Source organism: Aplidium turbinatum, chromosome 2 (assembly GCF_918807975.1).
Source record: "Aplidium turbinatum chromosome 2, kaAplTurb1.1, whole genome shotgun sequence".
In the NCBI taxonomy this organism is placed as follows: domain Eukaryota; kingdom Metazoa; phylum Chordata; class Ascidiacea; order Aplousobranchia; family Polyclinidae; genus Aplidium; species Aplidium turbinatum.
The window spans coordinates 43,035,696-43,053,696 of record NC_137473.1 but is presented as its reverse complement, the minus strand read 5'-3'; the positions used below and the strand labels follow the sequence as shown (position 1 = coordinate 43,053,696).

Here is an 18,001-nt window from a genome sequence, read left to right as displayed (position 1 = left end):
AATTGGCCTTTCAGTAAACAAAAGTGCCCTTTTTTCGTAATCTTGCCCCCCCCCAGTCAAAAATCGTTCCGGCGGCCCTGGCCTTGCACAATGCACATCCCAGTTAACATTAAATTTCCCAACGAGTTGCTTTTTGCTATGTCCAAAATATCTTAATTTTCTGAGATTACTGTTGTTAATCAAGCTCCAGTTACCGTCTATTTGTTGGGTAACAAATCCTTTTGTTTCATCTATTCTAGATTCTAGGTGAAACGTAAGTTGTAATTGTAACAGTCTCACTCTCATGTAGCACCACATTTCAAAACTTCTTAACTTGTTAAAGTCACGTTTTTTGCATGTCCAAATCTCACATTACGTGGCAATTGGGAAAACAAGAGTTTACAGTAATCTTAACTTTGTGTTCTTACGAATTGACTTACGTTTTAACACCGTTGTAAATGATGTTACAGCTGTAGGCCTACTCTAATTTTTATGATGATTTGATCGTTATCACTACAAAAATTGATAGGCTATTGCTATTGAATTCCTATTCCTACAATACATGGATCCTAATAAAACTTATTATTTGCAATTCTCCCAACATTGAGAAGCCAGAACAGAATACATCCTACTTGATGACATCACACAGTATTATTCGGTTTTCACCACTTGAGACATCATCACAGACTTTTTTCACGATCATTGAGTAATTAAACTCTATTTAGTTTAAGCTGCTTTTTTGTTATTTTGGTGTAGGCCTAGGCTATTTTATACAGAAAAATGTTTGTCTGCATTAAAATTGTTAAGTTATACGGTAATAATAGTGTCTTGGAAAAGGATGAAGTTTGATTATTGTCTCCACGGTAAAGATTTGCCTTGGGATAAAAGAGCAGTTTGACGCGCTGTTTTTGTGGGTTACCTTCGCTATTAGGCATCTGCCTAATAATCACTTCATCCCATTGTAGGCTAGGTAATTTAACCTGCTGAAGGTTTAAGTTTAGCTCACCAACAGATCTACCACGAAAATATTGTTTCCAGCTTGAAGTAAGGTATAATCAAACTCCTCTCTGAATTTATGATTAGCCTAACACGGAGTTGGGATGACGGGTCAAACCGCCGCTAGGCCTACGGCAAAAGAATAACACAAAAACGAAAAATTGCACTCAAGAGACAGTTTTATATTATAAATGTGAAGAAACGCGCCAGTGTGAATAATTATCAGATGACATGATGAAATGATAAACTTAATAAAGTAGAATACATAGAATATAATATTTAAAATACATAATAATCGTAGGCCTATACCGTATACCGTACGTAAATAAGTGATTCACTGTGGCTAGCCCGTCATATAGCCAAGGCAGGTAGGTTATGTGCCTGATCTGGTACAGACGTTGGCGATCATTGTCTTTCAAACTGTTTCATTTGACATTGGCATGAAAACATTGGTTTTAACTGTTGTAGTGGTAGAATAAATTGAACAAATCAGTGATAACCATGTGATTAAGCCTACCAAAATATAAAATGCATAAAAAATACGTTAAAAGCAAAAAATAATCTTCATCATAATATAGGCTAAGCCACCACGAATGGGGATTTTAGAAAACGCCACGCCACCCATAGGATTCTTGATTAAACACGCAAAAATACAATGCACCACGGTCTGATTACGTCACTAGAATAACAGAAGACTGAATGTCGTCCAACACATTACGGAATGTCTCAACAGAAACTCCTTCTTTGTGACGTGGATCACAGTTGGATGCTCTCTTCCACGCTTCGTCAAACATCTCTGGCGTCATCTCGACACCAATATTACTAAAAATTCGCTTGAGCTGGAAATAAAACATAGTCACCGTAACCAGGATGAAACAGTAAGCAAAATAACATAAAAATAATGCCATCAACATTCCCGAAGGATTTCGATGCTCGTATTATCGAAAAAGTTAAAACTTCCACCATGAATTGTAATCTTGAGTGCAAAAAGTTAAAAAGGAAACTAACCTTGCTTGGATAGGCCTATATTTTACAGCTCATTCTTAGGCCTGCACTCTTCGATCGTTTGCCAGGATCAAGCTAACAATTTTTTCCTGGTCGTAACTAAAGTGCTAATTTCTCCGAAAAGTGATAGGCTACAGTAGTTGCCTAAAAAATTTTACCTCATCCTTCTGTCTTGGTTCGAAGAAGTCGCTTTCTGAGAGTCCTTTATGCGAGTAAACAGAAGGGTTGACTAGCCCGTACGCGTCTGACTCGTCACCGTAGTTCACGTGGTCGCCCACGCGCCTGGACAGAAAAGTAAATGCCATATGAAGAATAAAAATGGCTTGTGGCGTAACCTGGTTCTTGGCTTGAAATGTAAAACTGTGTTCTGAGAAAAACTTAGGATGTAAATAAAGCCTGCCTAGTTATTGTGCCCAGTATCACCAACATCTGCATAAACCGAACAACTGTTTAACTATTTGCTCCTGGATCCGGGTGAAAATATTACACGAAAAAATGCCACAGATAAATATTAACGTTGATAAGATTTAGAAGCAATAACTTTGTAGTTAATGTATCAGTTGTATGACACAACAAGTCATGCCACAGAAAGTCCCCGCCCTCTTCAAAGTCTGTATTAGGCTACCAGGTTTAAAGACCAGGTTGCTCCCCACTTTACTTTCTGAAACCTCAAAATTTTTTGTCCTCAAAGACCAAACAATGTGTTTGAAAGTGCTTTTTACTGAAAACACTTTCCCCACCTGGAAACACGGAAACAATTGCATAAAAACCAGGGCTGCCAAATTCTCAGAACATTTACCACCTGGTGAAAAAAGTAAGCTACCTTGCTTGTAACAATACAATTCTTTGAAGAACTTGCTTCTATGCATCTGTCACTTACTTAAGCCTTGGTGGAGCCAAGTCGGATCGCACAGTTGGAATGCCAAAAACACGATACGCATGACTGCTCAACCCCTGCAAGGCTGAAGCGCCAATGAGCGACGACGACGTCATGTGATGTGTGAGGGCACGGTCGATTTGTTTTTGAACAGTTGGGGTTTGTGGGGTTTCCCCTTCTGCAAATGACAAATGTAGGCTATAGAATTACCCACTTATGCTATATAGAGTAATACACTATTATCGTTACATAATGACATTTTCATCAATATGTTTCATTTTTTCACGACTTTTGAAATAAAAAATGCTTGGAGTCTAATCAGGTCGGCATTTTGTCACATACAGCCAATCTAAAATAATTTTTCAATCGGATGACTTTTAGAGGGCACGCAGCCCCCCAAATTTGGAAAATTGAAGCTTGGAAAAATTGCAAGAAGTATGCGATATCTCGGTAACGGAAGGAGATAGGAAGGCGTGCTTGGTTTCAACTTGTGCAGAATGGCAAACGTCCTATCTGCGCAATACATTTTACTACCCTATCTGCAACGGAAAAAAAGTATTTGCAAAAAAACGTTTTGTACTGCATCTCGCGACAGATGCACTGCGCGAGATAAGGAGTTAATATATATAAGATAAGGAGCATACACGCATGATGTACTGCATCTCTGCATCTCGCGACTTTTACTTTAAGGGTAACTTATAGGGTAAAGTAATAGACTGAGTAATCAGAGTTCTTACAGCGAAAGTGCCCAAGTGAAGATGAATCATCTTGCTCTTATTCAACTAGCTCAGAAACTTCCAGCCTGATAGTACAGGAGAGGCTAAGACCAAGAGCTTCATATATCATTATACTTGATATAACCGTTTCCAGCAGTGAGTCCTTGGAAGGTGAAACACGAGGTTTAATTCTTCATCCTGATTTCTTCAAGAAAGCATAACAGGTAGCAAGATGTACTCAAAAAACGGAAACTGGCTGTAAGTTCTTCAAGCTGTATTTTAGCTGACAGACGAAACACTTCTATTCGCCAACAATCTGATCAGTTGCTTGCATGTGCTGGTAACGGTATTGCTGTGTATAGGTGTAGGGAGAAAACAAGAAAGCTGTCTGTAGAAAAATGTTATGATGACATCTCTGCTTAAAATGTTCTGCAGCTTCACTACAATGGTGGAAATGTGAATAGTATGGGTCGTTATGTGTTTTTGGTTCAGACGCATGATAGAGCAAAGAAAAAAACTATGGAAAGAGTTATCGGAGTGAAGTTTTTTCTCAAGGAAATTTTTGCTGATAGTGAAGCTGTCTTTAATGCGAATATTGGTGCATGTAGTGAAAATCTGTCCAAAATATATTCGATGAGTGATACACTGAGCTTAAACACGGGCAAAAATAGTGGTGTTAATAAACGAGTGACTGATTACATCATCGGTAATATTAGACAAAGATACATCCTTTTGAATGTAATTCTTTTGAACGTATGTTCCATGTAAATGAAATTTACTGGTCTCACGTAATTGCTGAGGCTGAAGGAACAAGCAAGGGTCCAGGTGCAATGCAAGGAGGCGCACTATTTAACGAAATTAAGTGGATTACAAAATGTGGCTTAGACAATCTCACCGTCAGGAACAACATTGATGTCCAAATCACACCCATAGCTGCTTTCTACCGCAGAAGCAAAACTGAATTGTTTTCAGATCAAAAACGCTCAAGAATTTCTGACAACAATTTTCGAAGTATCTGTTGATTTTAGCTTATCAACTGTTTATGAATGTTCCAGCCAACTTGAAGCATTTGCTTTGCTACAAACACGAACAGACAAGTCAATCACGTTGGGTGACAACGGCAAATGGGTACCTTAGAATGCTGCTTTTCAACCCATTTGATCTCACGTCTGCTGAGAATAGAAAATTATCACGTTTAGTTTCGTACATTGCTTCTGTTTATGCCGTCTTTTATTATGATCCATCTCAATCCTTTCGCTCCGGATGCCCTTTTCCTGACTTTGTTTCAGAAAGATTTCCTCCAAGCTTTTGAAGCAATTATTGATTCCACAATCCACACTCGTGACTGCAGCGGCGCTACTATCTGGACATGGACTTCTAAATAGTAGCATCTGGACTGGAAACGCAGTGACCAACAAAAGGCCAAACAGTTGGTACAACAGTTGGCCAACAGTGGGCCAACAGGGTTAGTTACTTGGCTGTTGGCCCACTGTTGGTCAACTGTTGTACCAACTGTTTGGCCTTTTGTTGGTCACTGCGTTTCCAGTCCAGATGCTACTATTTAGAAGTCCATGATCTGGATCACGCAAAAAACTGGCTCTCTCTACAAAATGATGCCATAAGCATATATTCAGACAATCCACCTTTCTCTAAAAATGTGCTGACAGACCTTTATTTTGCTGCTTCAGTACTTAGTGAGGTAAGCATCGAAAATTGGCTGCAACAAAGACAATCAAACCTGAAGCATTTCTTCACTGTTCAAAGCAAGCAAGCGTTCTGTTTTGATAGGAAACAGGCAGTTTTGGAAGAGCCTCAACCAGGGATTCATAGTATAGGGATGACCAACTCGGCTGGATATCTGACAAGCGGAGTGTAAAACTGTTGCTAAATATTTTTTTAAATTTGTAGAAAAACTATTTTTTTTGGCATTTTTAAAGAGTAGTGATCGCCCAAAGCTTGTCCGTTTATTTACGGGCAAGTTTTGGGCAACTACTACTTTAAAAATGCCAAAAAATTAATTTTTCTAAAAATTTAAAAAATATTTGGCAACACTTTTACACTCCGTTTGTCAGATATCCAGCCGAGTTGGCGATCCCTATACTATGAATCCCTGGCCTCAACAACCACAATAAATCCAATAAGAGGGAAATAAGGAAGCTCAAAGAATTGATACAACGAATAAAGATTGTTGACAACTCTTCCCAACAAAGCAAAGTTGATGTTAGACTGGGGTCATAATTGAGCAATGCTGAAAAATAATTTGGATCGGCTGTATGTGACCAAAATCTGATCTGATTGGTCCCCAAGTACTTTTGATCTCAAAAATTTGCGAAAAAATGAAACACCCTAATGTTCATGCATGCATTTTGCTTAGTTGACAAACATGCTTGAAAAAGTTTATTTTCAAAGTTAGCTTTTGGCGCTACAGTTCATTTATTAAAAATAGTTTTCAGGCTATCCACAAGCAGATTAGGTCAAAGTAGTTTAGAGAAGTTTTTGTTTGTAATTATAATTGAAGCGTTGCTCTAACTAAAAAGGCCAGTTTCATCAGCTAAATTGGAAAGCAATATCTAACAATTCTCTACAACAAAAGTTTATCAATTGTTCAGTACATCCCGTCATTGGTGTTGCCAGGAGTGTCGTATATTTAATAGATCAAAACAAAACATTTGTTGTGAATAACCTACTTTGTGAGGTCGCCGGCATCTTGTCTTTCCAGTTAAGGAAATTCGCAAACTTGACGTAATCAATCATCATGTTGTGGTCTCCCCCATCGCTTGAAGAGCAACAGTAAGACATGAGCAAGCTCAGCATCTCATCCTCAATGGGAACATTCAGTTGGTAGCAGACGTGGCGAAGTTCTTGGGCGTCGATAAATCCGTCCTTGTTCTAAACACATTGGAATGACGTCATGATGACAGCCAGGTGTTGGGAAATAAACACAGATTTCAATGAAGGTTCGTGACTTCAAGCTACGTCACGAAACTGTTTAGCTTCAAAACAGCAGATGCATGAGATCGAGAGTGGAGCTAAAGGTGAACTTCCATTCCTCTTTTAGAGGAGAAACTACCTGTGTACGCGAATCAGAATGGGTAAGAGTTCGTACAAAGGCTCTTGAGGCCAATACGAAGCAAGTTGTCAAATTTTCAAGTTGTCATGCAATTTTCTGTCAGCTAATCAGTTCATAAAATAACCTCAAGGCTGAAGCACCAAATTTCTTCGTTCTGTGGAGGAGTCAACTTTAAAAGTAGCTTATAAATTAGGAAATAAGTATGATGGTCACAGCAGCACATACACGCAAGATCTAGGGCTAGGGTGTGCAAACTTCACCTTGTCGTAGTGTGCAAAGGCGTGGGAGAGATCGTTGAAATTGTGATAGTTCGTCTTCTTCAAATGTTGCCTGATGGCATGCATGACTCCCCTCTCTCTGTCTCTTCCCCTCAAGTAGGCGTCAGGGGACCGGCCGTGAATGAGATCACCGGCCCCGTACTCATCCGGCCGCAGCATGATGCCGAAGGTGTGGTCAGACCCAACGTTCAGAGTGTCCACAATCCTGCAACGTTTCAGCATCAAGGACTCAACGTAGCGTACGGCAGAAAACAGAAATGACGTCATACCCCCAGGTACACTCTGACATAATGCGTCTTATTGGCTACCCGTAGAGGCGTAGCAAATCAATATTATTTCACATGTCAATGAGCGCCACAAATCGGCCAAGGCGAAGCGGTCAGAGGGGGTCTGGGGGTTTCCAGCAGAAAATTGAGAAAAAAAAACTTCAAAATTGCGAATTTTGAAAATACTTTCAGTCTAAATCAATAGTAAAACTCTGTCAAAAGATGCTTTAACACAGATTCAAATGTCTATTTACAATATTTTGAAGAAGGTGTAGTCTTCCCCTTTGGTCCCTGGCTACCCGCAAGCGGTCAAAAAGTTTTAGAAGCGACTTACGGGTCATGTACTCTCCCCAGCTGAGGCTGGCTTCTCTCACGAAAGTCATCAACTCTCTTCGAAACAACTTTTGCTCCCTTTTGTCTGTACATTAATTAGTTAATAAAATAAATGGAAACCAGGCCTCCATGCAATCATTATTTCAACAACGGAAGTAAAAAATAAAGTTCGAAAATGTTTAAAAACGTAAAATATATTTCAAACGTTTATCCCTAATCTACTGTACTGATGAGGCCAACCATAGCGGGTAAGTAAATAATGATATACAATATGCATGACTTTGGAAAAAAGAATATTTTCTTAAACATATGGTGAGTTATGCCCCGAAATTTTTTCTGGAAATTTGCAAATTCAAAGCCAACAAAATAGATTTGACAATATAAAAAGCAATGTATCCGCGCAACTGTTGAGATTGCCAGTTAACAGACAATGATATTTATACACTTTTTAAAGCCTGTTAGGCTAATAGTGAAATCGTAAAAAATAGCTACTCATTGCTAGTTTAGACTGTGATTAAAGTTTCGCACGTTTTGAGGTCGTGTAGCCACTTAAGTGACTTCTCAGTTTTTGATCCTGAATTGCAGTGGGGTGTCTCCACGCCATAAAGTGATTCTCTAGTAAACTTGCTCCAGTCATATCTGTGACAGAAACAACAGTAAGTAAATCAAGAACCTGCAAGTGCAATATGATAGAAAAACCCTTCGCGGTATTTTTTTCACCACAAAAATGAAGTAATGTGTGACTCATGCACCATAGCACTGTTCTTACATTGCAGCCATCTTACTGACAAATAATTGCCTTTTTTCATTTCTTTGTCGCGTCCATGTTACGTCCAGAGGTTGAAAATTTAGAATACGTGGACAATGAGGATAATCTCTGTATGTATCATAGGCATGTTTTTAAGTGTCTTTTCGAAGACACAGCCGCATGCTCTTGAGCGGTATCGAATCGACGCCCTTATAAGCGTCGTACCAGGGCCATCACCAATCGGCTATGCAGCCGGGATTTTTCTTTGATTTAATGACGCATGTAAGTTACATGGCTTGCAAAGACAAATAAAGTTTTTCGGCCATGTAATTAGAAAGCAAAAACTGGAGAATCTCTCTTTAACTGGTAAAATTTTTGGAAAGCGGGCACCTGGCAGCCAAAGACAAACTCATCTGAAACAATTTAACGACAAGACAGAAACCATCATACAGTATGCAAGATATATTATAATAGAAATATTTGGTATAATTATTTATCTGAGGCCGTCGATGCCTGGTTCAGGCAAGGCAATTGAAGAAGAAGGTTCCTTGCACTCACGGAAAACTTCACTCGTACACAAACTAACAACTGATGCAGTTAAATGGTTTGGAAAAATGAAACTCTCCCAACCATTGACACGGACAAAACATTCTTTAAGAGCTCGACTTTTCAATGGTTGACTCACTTCCTATCATACATCTCTCCCACGTCATAATCGTTGTGACTCAGCACATATTTCTCATGGGCAACACGGGATTCTTCGTCCACTTGGTGGCGAGATTTGTCGGGACTTACTACTTCAGCCGCTGTTCCGCCTAATACAAGAAATCGAGTTGAACCAGACAAAATAAAAAAGCAAATGTAGGAATGGTCCAGCGACGTCAACCAGGGTAATCATCCACATAAGCAACTAAACGGAGCAGATACTGGCTTTGATATTGTCTACGCCTATGACTTAACCAAATAAGCACCAGAAAAGTAGTAAAGAAAAACAATAAAATAAACTTTGCTTTTGTATTTCTGGCCATCACAGCGAATATACTGTACATACAACACACACACAATAGCATATAAAGAGATTCAGGTAGTGCTTTTAACAGCGTGAAAGTTGCAGGTAAGATATGTTTGAGGCCGCCATAAAGCAATAAAAAAAGTTGAGACTAACTGTCAAACTCATTCAGAAACATAAGAAATGCGTCAATAGTGTTGGAAAAAGGAAAAAACTGTGGACGCAAACTGCAAACACGATAGTATTAATAAATCATTGATACAACCATATAACTTTAAAACTTTAGGCCTACTGAAGTTTACTTTCGTGCCAATCAATCGCCAATAAAAAAAAATATAAAAAAACGAAATTTTATTGTAGCAAGTCATGTAAATGTAACTTGCAATCTTATTTGCAATCTTGCGTAAGTTTCAAATAGAATCAAAACAGCCAGTTTCAAAAGATTGCGTAAAAGCGTGACTCACTGAACACAGTGGGTTTTCCAAATGTGGTCGCTAACTTATCAACCGTGGCTGGTATGAATGCGCTGTTATCCCTTGATTGTCCAAGCGGCTTTTCCTTTCCGCTATGATACAAAGCTTCTTTCTTTTTATCCAGTCGACTTCGAAACAGTGACTGCGGTTCTGGATTCACTAAATCTTTGGCCTGAACATCAAACGACATCACTCTACCAACGAAACAAAATGAACACGATTAAGTTTTAAAAAAAGCATTTTGTTTTCATCGTTGTTGCTTCTGACATTTAATTAGATCGCCCATTTGAGGAAGTGTCTCAGTTCCAGACCGCCTTTTTCGGAAAGTTTTCTTATTTTTGATTAAGTTTTGAAATTCACACGCAAAAAGTTTAATGCATTTAACTAGTTTAAAAAACAGCTATAACACAGCAAAAGATTAAACAAGTACCTTGGTTGACCCTATAGTGCTGACGCCATGGTAAAACAAAGAAGCTACATCTTCATCGTTAGCCCGACCAGGGTGGATTCGTGCAGTCCCACACACGGGTCGACCAGCGTCGGTGTTGCAAAACTTTTCTACGGTCGGAGGAACCGGAGGCTGTAAATAACAACATGCAGTTGCATGGCAACTGAATATCTGAAGTAAAATTAATAAGCTGAAATTTATTTTAACAAAAGTTGAAATAAGTTAATCAAACAAGAGAATGCAGTTTCATACATAAAAATAAACGTAGTGGCTGAGGCTAAGGATATTGTTTCGAACATAACATCAAAGTTGAGGTTCCACCCTTCATCTCAACTAACTGTGCATCATCATGTGAGGTCTTCAGTAGTAAAGTGAATTTTACATAAATACACTACATTTAAAACACCGCTCATCTCTACCTAGGGTGTGATAAATTAGGTGGGCATAATTGCTACAAGAAAGGCGGCGGAGAGAGAGGAACTGGCCACCCTACTCTACTTAGTGCCGAAGGCTTAGTACAATGAGAACCTTATTATCTCATCCCCCGATGCTTGGATCAACTATGGAACCACCTTTACCTTTACACTACATGTCAGTGCAAATAGCTTTAGTAAATACCTACACTGCATTCGGAGGATAGACTGCACTGTCAATTAAATCTATCGAACTGTTTCTGTTGCCAAAATGCATTGACATCGTTCGGTCTAGCAATTAAACTGTGTTATTTATTTAAACTTCCAAAATTTTGTAAATTATTTGTACCAAACAGTAAATTTATACGGCTGTATATAAGTGGAGATGAATCCAGCTATTTGCATTCCAAATAATCAGTATTCTTAACGATATGGACTGTATTCTGAAACCGCTGAAATTTGCCTGATAGGCTACCGACTACCGTATATAAATATAGCAATAATTTGGTAAAATGCATAAAAATCTAGGTGAATTGAATATAACCAGATAATTATGTCTGTTTGTAGCATGAACTAAATCTGCATACATTTGATCCTGAACATTGTGTTGTAACTTTTTATACAGTTACAAGAGGTATCTGAGCGTACAATAATACTGCTATTTTTTTTTTTCAACACAGTATCAAAGACACTGTGTGAAAGTTTGTTCTATTGAAGCATAAAAATCTAAATTGTGTGTAAGTTTAATGAATTCCACACATTTATTTTAGCCACAAAACATTACCTGTACTTCTATGCTGTCAGAATATATTGTAATTGTAGTATCAAAATTGTGCCTGGTGAAGACCATATGACAGCTAAACTGACTGACCAGCTGCTAAGTCCTGACAGTATCTTCAATAAATTGACCAACACTGAATGAAATATATGTACTTGTTAGGGTGGTCCAAAAAAAACTTTTTTTGTAAATGTTAATGTCTCACCCTAAAATATTGTTACCATTGATGAGAAAATGATATATGTGAATTTTCATAAAGATTGGTTGATATTTAGAGGTTGCTACCGGGGTTCAAAGTTTTGTCGTTTACCCCCATTTTAACGTTTTGAGAGGATGTGATACAGATATGATATGATACGGTACAGTAAAAAAATATGGTACAGTGCCATGGTATATTGCAAGAAAAATACAGTTTAATAATTACTCTATAGTCTGTTTATAAACTCATGTACGTCTGTATTACGAATTATACTAACTGGTCTACATATATACAAAATGTGCAACTTTGCATACTTGTGTTTAAAATTCAGAGACTAAATTTGACAATCAATAACAACTTTAGAAGACAGTAAATAAACTACATGTACATGATGTAAACTAATATACATAGTACATACATAGTTATTAACCTCTAAACCAGGGGTTCTCAACCGTGGCCCTCGGCCCCCCAAGGGGGCCACAAAGCGTTCTCAGGGGAGCCACGATAAAAGGCTTCATTAATGAATTATAACATGTATTGACAGAAACGTAGAATTGTGACACAAAAAACACTCATGTAGGTGTTAGTAACGTAAAGCTAGCTAAAAGCATGTTTTTTCATCGTATGTTCTATCTCACTGCATGTTGCATCATCTTTTGTGATTGTAACGTAACAATTAAGGATACGCTTGATTTACTGGCGTAGTCTATTACGAAAAAGAAAGCATTAAATCATTTAATCACTCGTTAACTGTTTTTATTGATTTCGTTTCGTTGTTCTTTAAACAAATACATTTTTATTTCACTCAAGGGGGCCATGGTCTTTTAGAGCCACAGTCTGGGGGGCCATGACTCAGAAAAGGTTGAGAACCACTGTCTAAACTAAACCCTTGACAGCCTGTTTCACCCTAAAAGGGTAATCATCAGAAGGTCCTCCTTTTAGGTTAAAACAGGCTGTCAAGGGTTTAGAGAGTAATAACTATATATATTTGATTTATTTCGCTCTGCTTGGCTTTTTGCTTGGCATTGAGCATTTTTTGCAGTATTAATAGTTTTTATTGTTTAGTACATACATATAGGAATTATTGCGCGAGGGTCTTTCTACTACAGTTTGGATATCGGTAATCAGCGACGACGCGCAAAAGATACTGTTTTTGTTCTTCGTCACATGTGTGTAATGTGTTGTATTCCGTGATCAACGCCACTCCACGCTCGGCAATGTCATTTACAACCTTCATTTCACTCACAATTGCTCTCGCTCTTTGATACGCGTCATTGGTCTACCAGTTTTCTGGGTCTATCTCCAAAAATGATGAAGACAAATTCAGGGCCTTAAAATCGGTTTGTATTTGATGTAGCAAAAACTTTCAAACTTTTGTCTGCAATTTCTTTGTGGCCAATTACAGCTTTTTTACTAGGCTGTACTCCTTCGTCACATGTCTTTATTGGAGTCATCATCTTCCGTTTAGTGTCTGATGATAAAGAATTATCAAAGAATGCCAACGCGATAAGCTCCTCTCCCAGGTACCACAAATGACGCAACATCTTGTTCACTGCGGCCTTTGCCATCTTTGAATGAATATCCTTGTACTGATCGAGTTGTTGAGAAATGCGAGATCCTGAGATAGTGCAAGAATCGGCGATGGGGCGAGAAACCAAGCTTTCACGTACACTCTCACAACAAACACACAGATATTGCGCAAAGCGACATCCTCCCTTTTAGTCAACGTGTACTGTTTTCGGTACATCCCAACTTTGAGTGCATAGATGGCTTTCGCCATCCACCTGGCACGATGAAGGGCACCAGGAGCCATGATTTTGATGCCACGAAGAGGAACTCTACCCAAGAATATGATGGTCAACTCAAGGAGCTCTGTAGTCGTCACAATGTTGCTGTATTAACAATTTTCATTAGCGAAGGTTCTTATGGCATCTGCTACGTCTGTCACATGCTTTAAAGCCTCGTCGTCAGTTCACGCACATTGTACATCATCTTTAGCAATGAATGACCATTTCATTTGAAAACGCTTGAAGAGTAGAATGTCCGGACCAGTCGAACGACCCATCACACATGAAAATATTGCCTCGAGAACTATCTCGTGAATATGATGACGGCAGGCCAAATACAACAAGTCTTTGGTTTTCAAATAAAATGGTCATTCATTGATTTTGTTACATCAAATACAAACAGATTTTTTAAGGCTCTGAATTTGTCTTCATCATTTTTGGAGATAGATCCAGATAACTGGGAAACCAATGACGCGTATCAAAGAGCGAGAGCAATTGTGAGTGAAATGAAGGTTGTAAGTGACATTGCCGAGCGTGGAGTGGCGTTGATCACGGAATACAACACATTACACACATGTGACGAAGAACAAAAACAGTATCTTTTGCGTGTCGTCGCCGATCACCGTCACTCCGTCAGCGATATCCAGACTGTAGTAGAAAGACCCTCGCGCAATAATTCCTGTATGTATGTACTACGTATATTAGTTTACATCATGTACATTTGTACATGTAGTTTATTTGTTGTATTCTAAAGTTGTTAATGAATGTCCAATTTAGTCTCTGAATTTTAAACACAAGTATACAAAGTCGCAGCGGTGACGCGCTCGCTTTCCAATTATGCAATCCTGGTTCGACTCCCGGCTTATACTGGTTGTTGACAAACACCGCCCACGCCCACCTCTACCCAGGGTGTAATATATTGGGTGGGCGTAGTTGCTGAAGTAAAGGCGGCCGAGAGAAAGGAACTGGCCACCCTACTCTCGTTAGTGCCGAAGGCTTAGTATAATGAGAACCTCATCCCTCGATGCTTGTATTCAAGTATGGGACTCACCTTTACCTTATACAAAGTCGCACATTTCGTACATGTACACCAGTATATAATTCGTAATACAGACACATGAGTTTATAAACAGACTATAGAGTAATTATTAAACTGTATTTTTCTTGCAATATACCATGGCACTGTACTGTATTTTTTACTGTACCGTATCATATCATATCCTCTCGAAACGTTAAAATGGGGGCAAACGACAAAACTTTGAACCCCGGTAGCAACCTCTAAATATCAACCAATCTTTATGAAAATTCACATATGTCATTTTCTCATCAATGGTAACAATATTTTAGGGTGAGACATTAACATTTACAAAAAAAGTTTTTTTTGGACCACCCTAGTACTTGTCTTATAACCAATGAAAAATAACAAGCATTGACAAAATGCTGTCTTGTCATTTTGTTAAATTCAAGTCTAGCATTTACTTTCATCATTTTCATTTACTTTCATGCTGAGACATTGCTGTTTTTGACAAATGAGTGACATATCAAATGCCATGATCTAATTAATAGCCTATGCCGGACAATTTGTTATGAAAATGGGATGCACTGTTCGTTTGTTACACAAACTCATAATCACAAAGCTTCTGTATCTAACAAAAATCAGTAACTGAAGACTTAAAAGTCAACACAGAAACATTTGAGTTTGTCTCATGCCCCTCCAGTAACAACTGATAAAATATTCCAACTGACCCTGTCATTTAAAACACCTTGCAAAATTTCAATATTCCCTTTATACAATAATTAATTGTATTATATCACATATATATAGATTTATTTTCGATATTATTGTTCTTCTAAATGTTACTGTATGGCAGTAAGCTACTTTCTTGTTGAATATACGACACATGCCATCCAAAAAATTGGTAAGTTACATTTTATAATATCATTTTTTGCATTTTGACAAAAGAAAAAAATCGAAACCAATGTTACCCTGTTCACTAGCATGCTGGCAGTACTGCATATTACAGCAAGCCTTTATGCATATTGTAACAATAATCATACTTTGTGCCCATTACGACAGCATAAAGTACACAGCGATTACAGACGAAACACAACAAACAGTAGAAAGCAGCAAAAAGACATGTACCGTAGTCATCAAGTCAGCTGCTTATTTTGGCATTCCATACTCTGAAGATATGTGGAGCTGATACCTTTAAAGAGTAAGGCAGCCATACTAACCACTTGGCCATGCATTAAACAAAATTGTCTTGCATACATTAGTAATAACTATGCTAAGTTTCTTATGCTACTTGATATGTTAATAAAAAATTATATAGTGAACACTAAACAAGGGATCAAAAATCTGTAGCATTAGCCATTGAGTAGGTATTTTTGAATTTGTAATAAAGTCTACCCTCACCTCTGCACCACGACCATGAACGCATTCTTTTGCTGTACCTCCCTGTTCAAAAAGCTTACCAGCTGGAGGCAAATTTGGGGAAGTATCCTTGTACTTCCCTATGTTACTTTGCATATTATTTCAGGTTAATTTAAACAGTTATATGAACAAATAATATTATTACTACTGACAAGCTTAAATCTGAATATGCATATATTTATGTGATAGATTAAATAATTTTGTTGTAATAAAAAGAACAACATAATTAGCAACTAAACAACACAGCTGACAGAATAAATTATATATACTTACTGTACAAGTGTACATCCAAAAATATTCATTAAATAAATGCTCTGCATCATGCAAATTAAGAACAATGGGAAGACGCAAAATGACTGCAGAAGTTTTGAAGTCAAGCTCTTATTCTTGTAAACACAAGAATGTATAGAAAAGGCTATAGCGCATCAAGCAAAGAATACAACTAAACATTCAACATATATTCCTTAAGATGTCAAGGTAAGTAAAATTGGTTATACGGCTAAATGCATATGGGTTGTCATTGCTTAAATCTGCAGTACTTCGAGCAATGATCATCCGCCCGATAGCTCAGTTGGTTAGTGCATGATTTCTGGAAAGAAAAAGCTTCAAGAACAAGCAGCGTTGCATCGATTCTCTGGGTGTGTGATTAAGTAACGCATTCTATCTAAGGAATGGTCTCCATTCAGCGGCATCTGATGGATGAAATAATTTCCTGGCAACAAAACTTCAACAATTGAAAACTTTACTCTGTCAATCTCTCAGTAACTGGTCCTGCGTCAAAGGCCTCTACAAGTATGCGAAACTACCAGCAATAACCTATCAATGCTCTGTAAGTCCGAGGATAAAGATTCAAAACCAAACCAACACATTTTATCCTTGCCATATTCAAGTTCTGCACTACAAATTAACTTTTAGCAGCATATATACAGTCCATGTGCGTATTTGCAATCAATTTTTTCAAGGACTTAATTTTTTGTTCTAAAACATGAAGCTGGTAAACTGTTTGTTGCATTGAGTAACAAGGCTAACAATATACCAACTAATTAACATATATAAATGATTATTTAAACTAACAGATGATTTGAAGATGGCAGACAGAAGGCCTATCGTAGTTGATGACACAAGGCAGTTTTCGTCTGACTCTCTTTAAAAGCTTGTCAGGATAAAGTAGATCTTAGTGTAAAGAGTCTACTTCATTTTGCAAACAAGGTCCTGAAAAAAGTTAGATGCAAAGTACTTTGGGTCATGAACTGCTTTCTATTTGCCAGTTATCAAATTTTCCTTCACCAATGAATATTCTTTAGAAAATGACAATTAAACCACTTTACCAAGTCTTTTGATATCTTTAAACAAATTGATTATAGCTGTTTTTAACTATGATAACAACTTTCTTTAATTTGGGGTTTGTAGCCTAATTCTTTGGCAATAAAATGGCAATTAATTATTACCAAGATGTAAAAACCATGTACCATATATAATTAAGTGTACAGCCAACTACATAAGCTACTGATGTAACAGACCAAACTATATGATACTGCATCGGCCTTCAATTTGCCAGAAGTCGAAATAAAAATGTTTATTCATTACCAGATAAACATTTATTATAACGTAAAGTTAACCGAAGAATCATAACTATTCAACTATGACCAATAAGAAATATAGGGCATAGGCCTATTACCGGTATATCATGCATTGCACTGAGAATAGTGGAGTTCTAAAACCTTATTTTCTCATGCAAGCATTGTAAAACCTTGCTACTTTAAGAATAGAGATGCTTGATGCATACCGTATGTGGAAAATCAAACAACATAAGATTTTCAAAAACTTTGTTAACCATCCACCATCCATCTTTGACATACCGTAGTTTTTTTTTCTACAACTAATTTTTTAATGAACAGTATTGTTAATCTGACTATTTTTGCAATTAAACTGGTGCTTATATATGAAACTTGTAAAAAAGGTCAATTTGAAGGCCTACTCACTTCTTCTGGATGGCGTTAATTGACTTAATTGCTACCGTATGCCCGTTCAAGACAAGAGTTTTGCAACCATGCCATCTTTCACACTTATTATCTCATTTTGGTCTCAAGCACGTTATAACGTTCGCGTTTTGTCATCTATATCGTTTTCTGAACATCTGCCATGTAGGCTATTGTTTTTTGCTGTAATGATCAGAAATAAAAACAAAACTT

The 18,001-nt window shown here is 37.6% G+C and overlaps 1 protein-coding gene across 2 annotated transcripts; it reads right to left on the bottom strand.

The window, feature by feature from the left end:
- Window positions 1-1,142: 1,142 nt before the first annotated feature.
- On the bottom strand, window positions 1,143-15,992 carry LOC145764963 (EF-hand domain-containing family member B-like). Of its 2 annotated transcripts, XM_082576681.1 has the most exons (12): window positions 15,792-15,859; window positions 11,396-11,525; window positions 10,181-10,330; window positions 9,742-9,922; window positions 8,954-9,083; window positions 8,049-8,159; window positions 7,522-7,605; window positions 6,904-7,126; window positions 6,261-6,462; window positions 2,861-3,035; window positions 2,139-2,262; window positions 1,143-1,814 (listed from the first exon to the last, which is right to left on the bottom strand). In XM_082576681.1, exons 2-12 carry the CDS (start codon window positions 11,459-11,461, stop codon window positions 1,647-1,649), a joined length of 1,614 nt encoding a protein of 537 aa, XP_082432807.1. In that variant the 5' UTR covers window positions 11,462-11,525; window positions 15,792-15,859; the 3' UTR covers window positions 1,143-1,646. The 2 variants fall into 2 exon arrangements, with proteins under 2 accessions (XP_082432807.1, XP_082432806.1); XM_082576680.1 differs by lacking the exon at window positions 11,396-11,525 and having other exon boundaries at window positions 15,792-15,992.
- Between the last annotated feature and the right edge of the window lie 2,009 nt (window positions 15,993-18,001).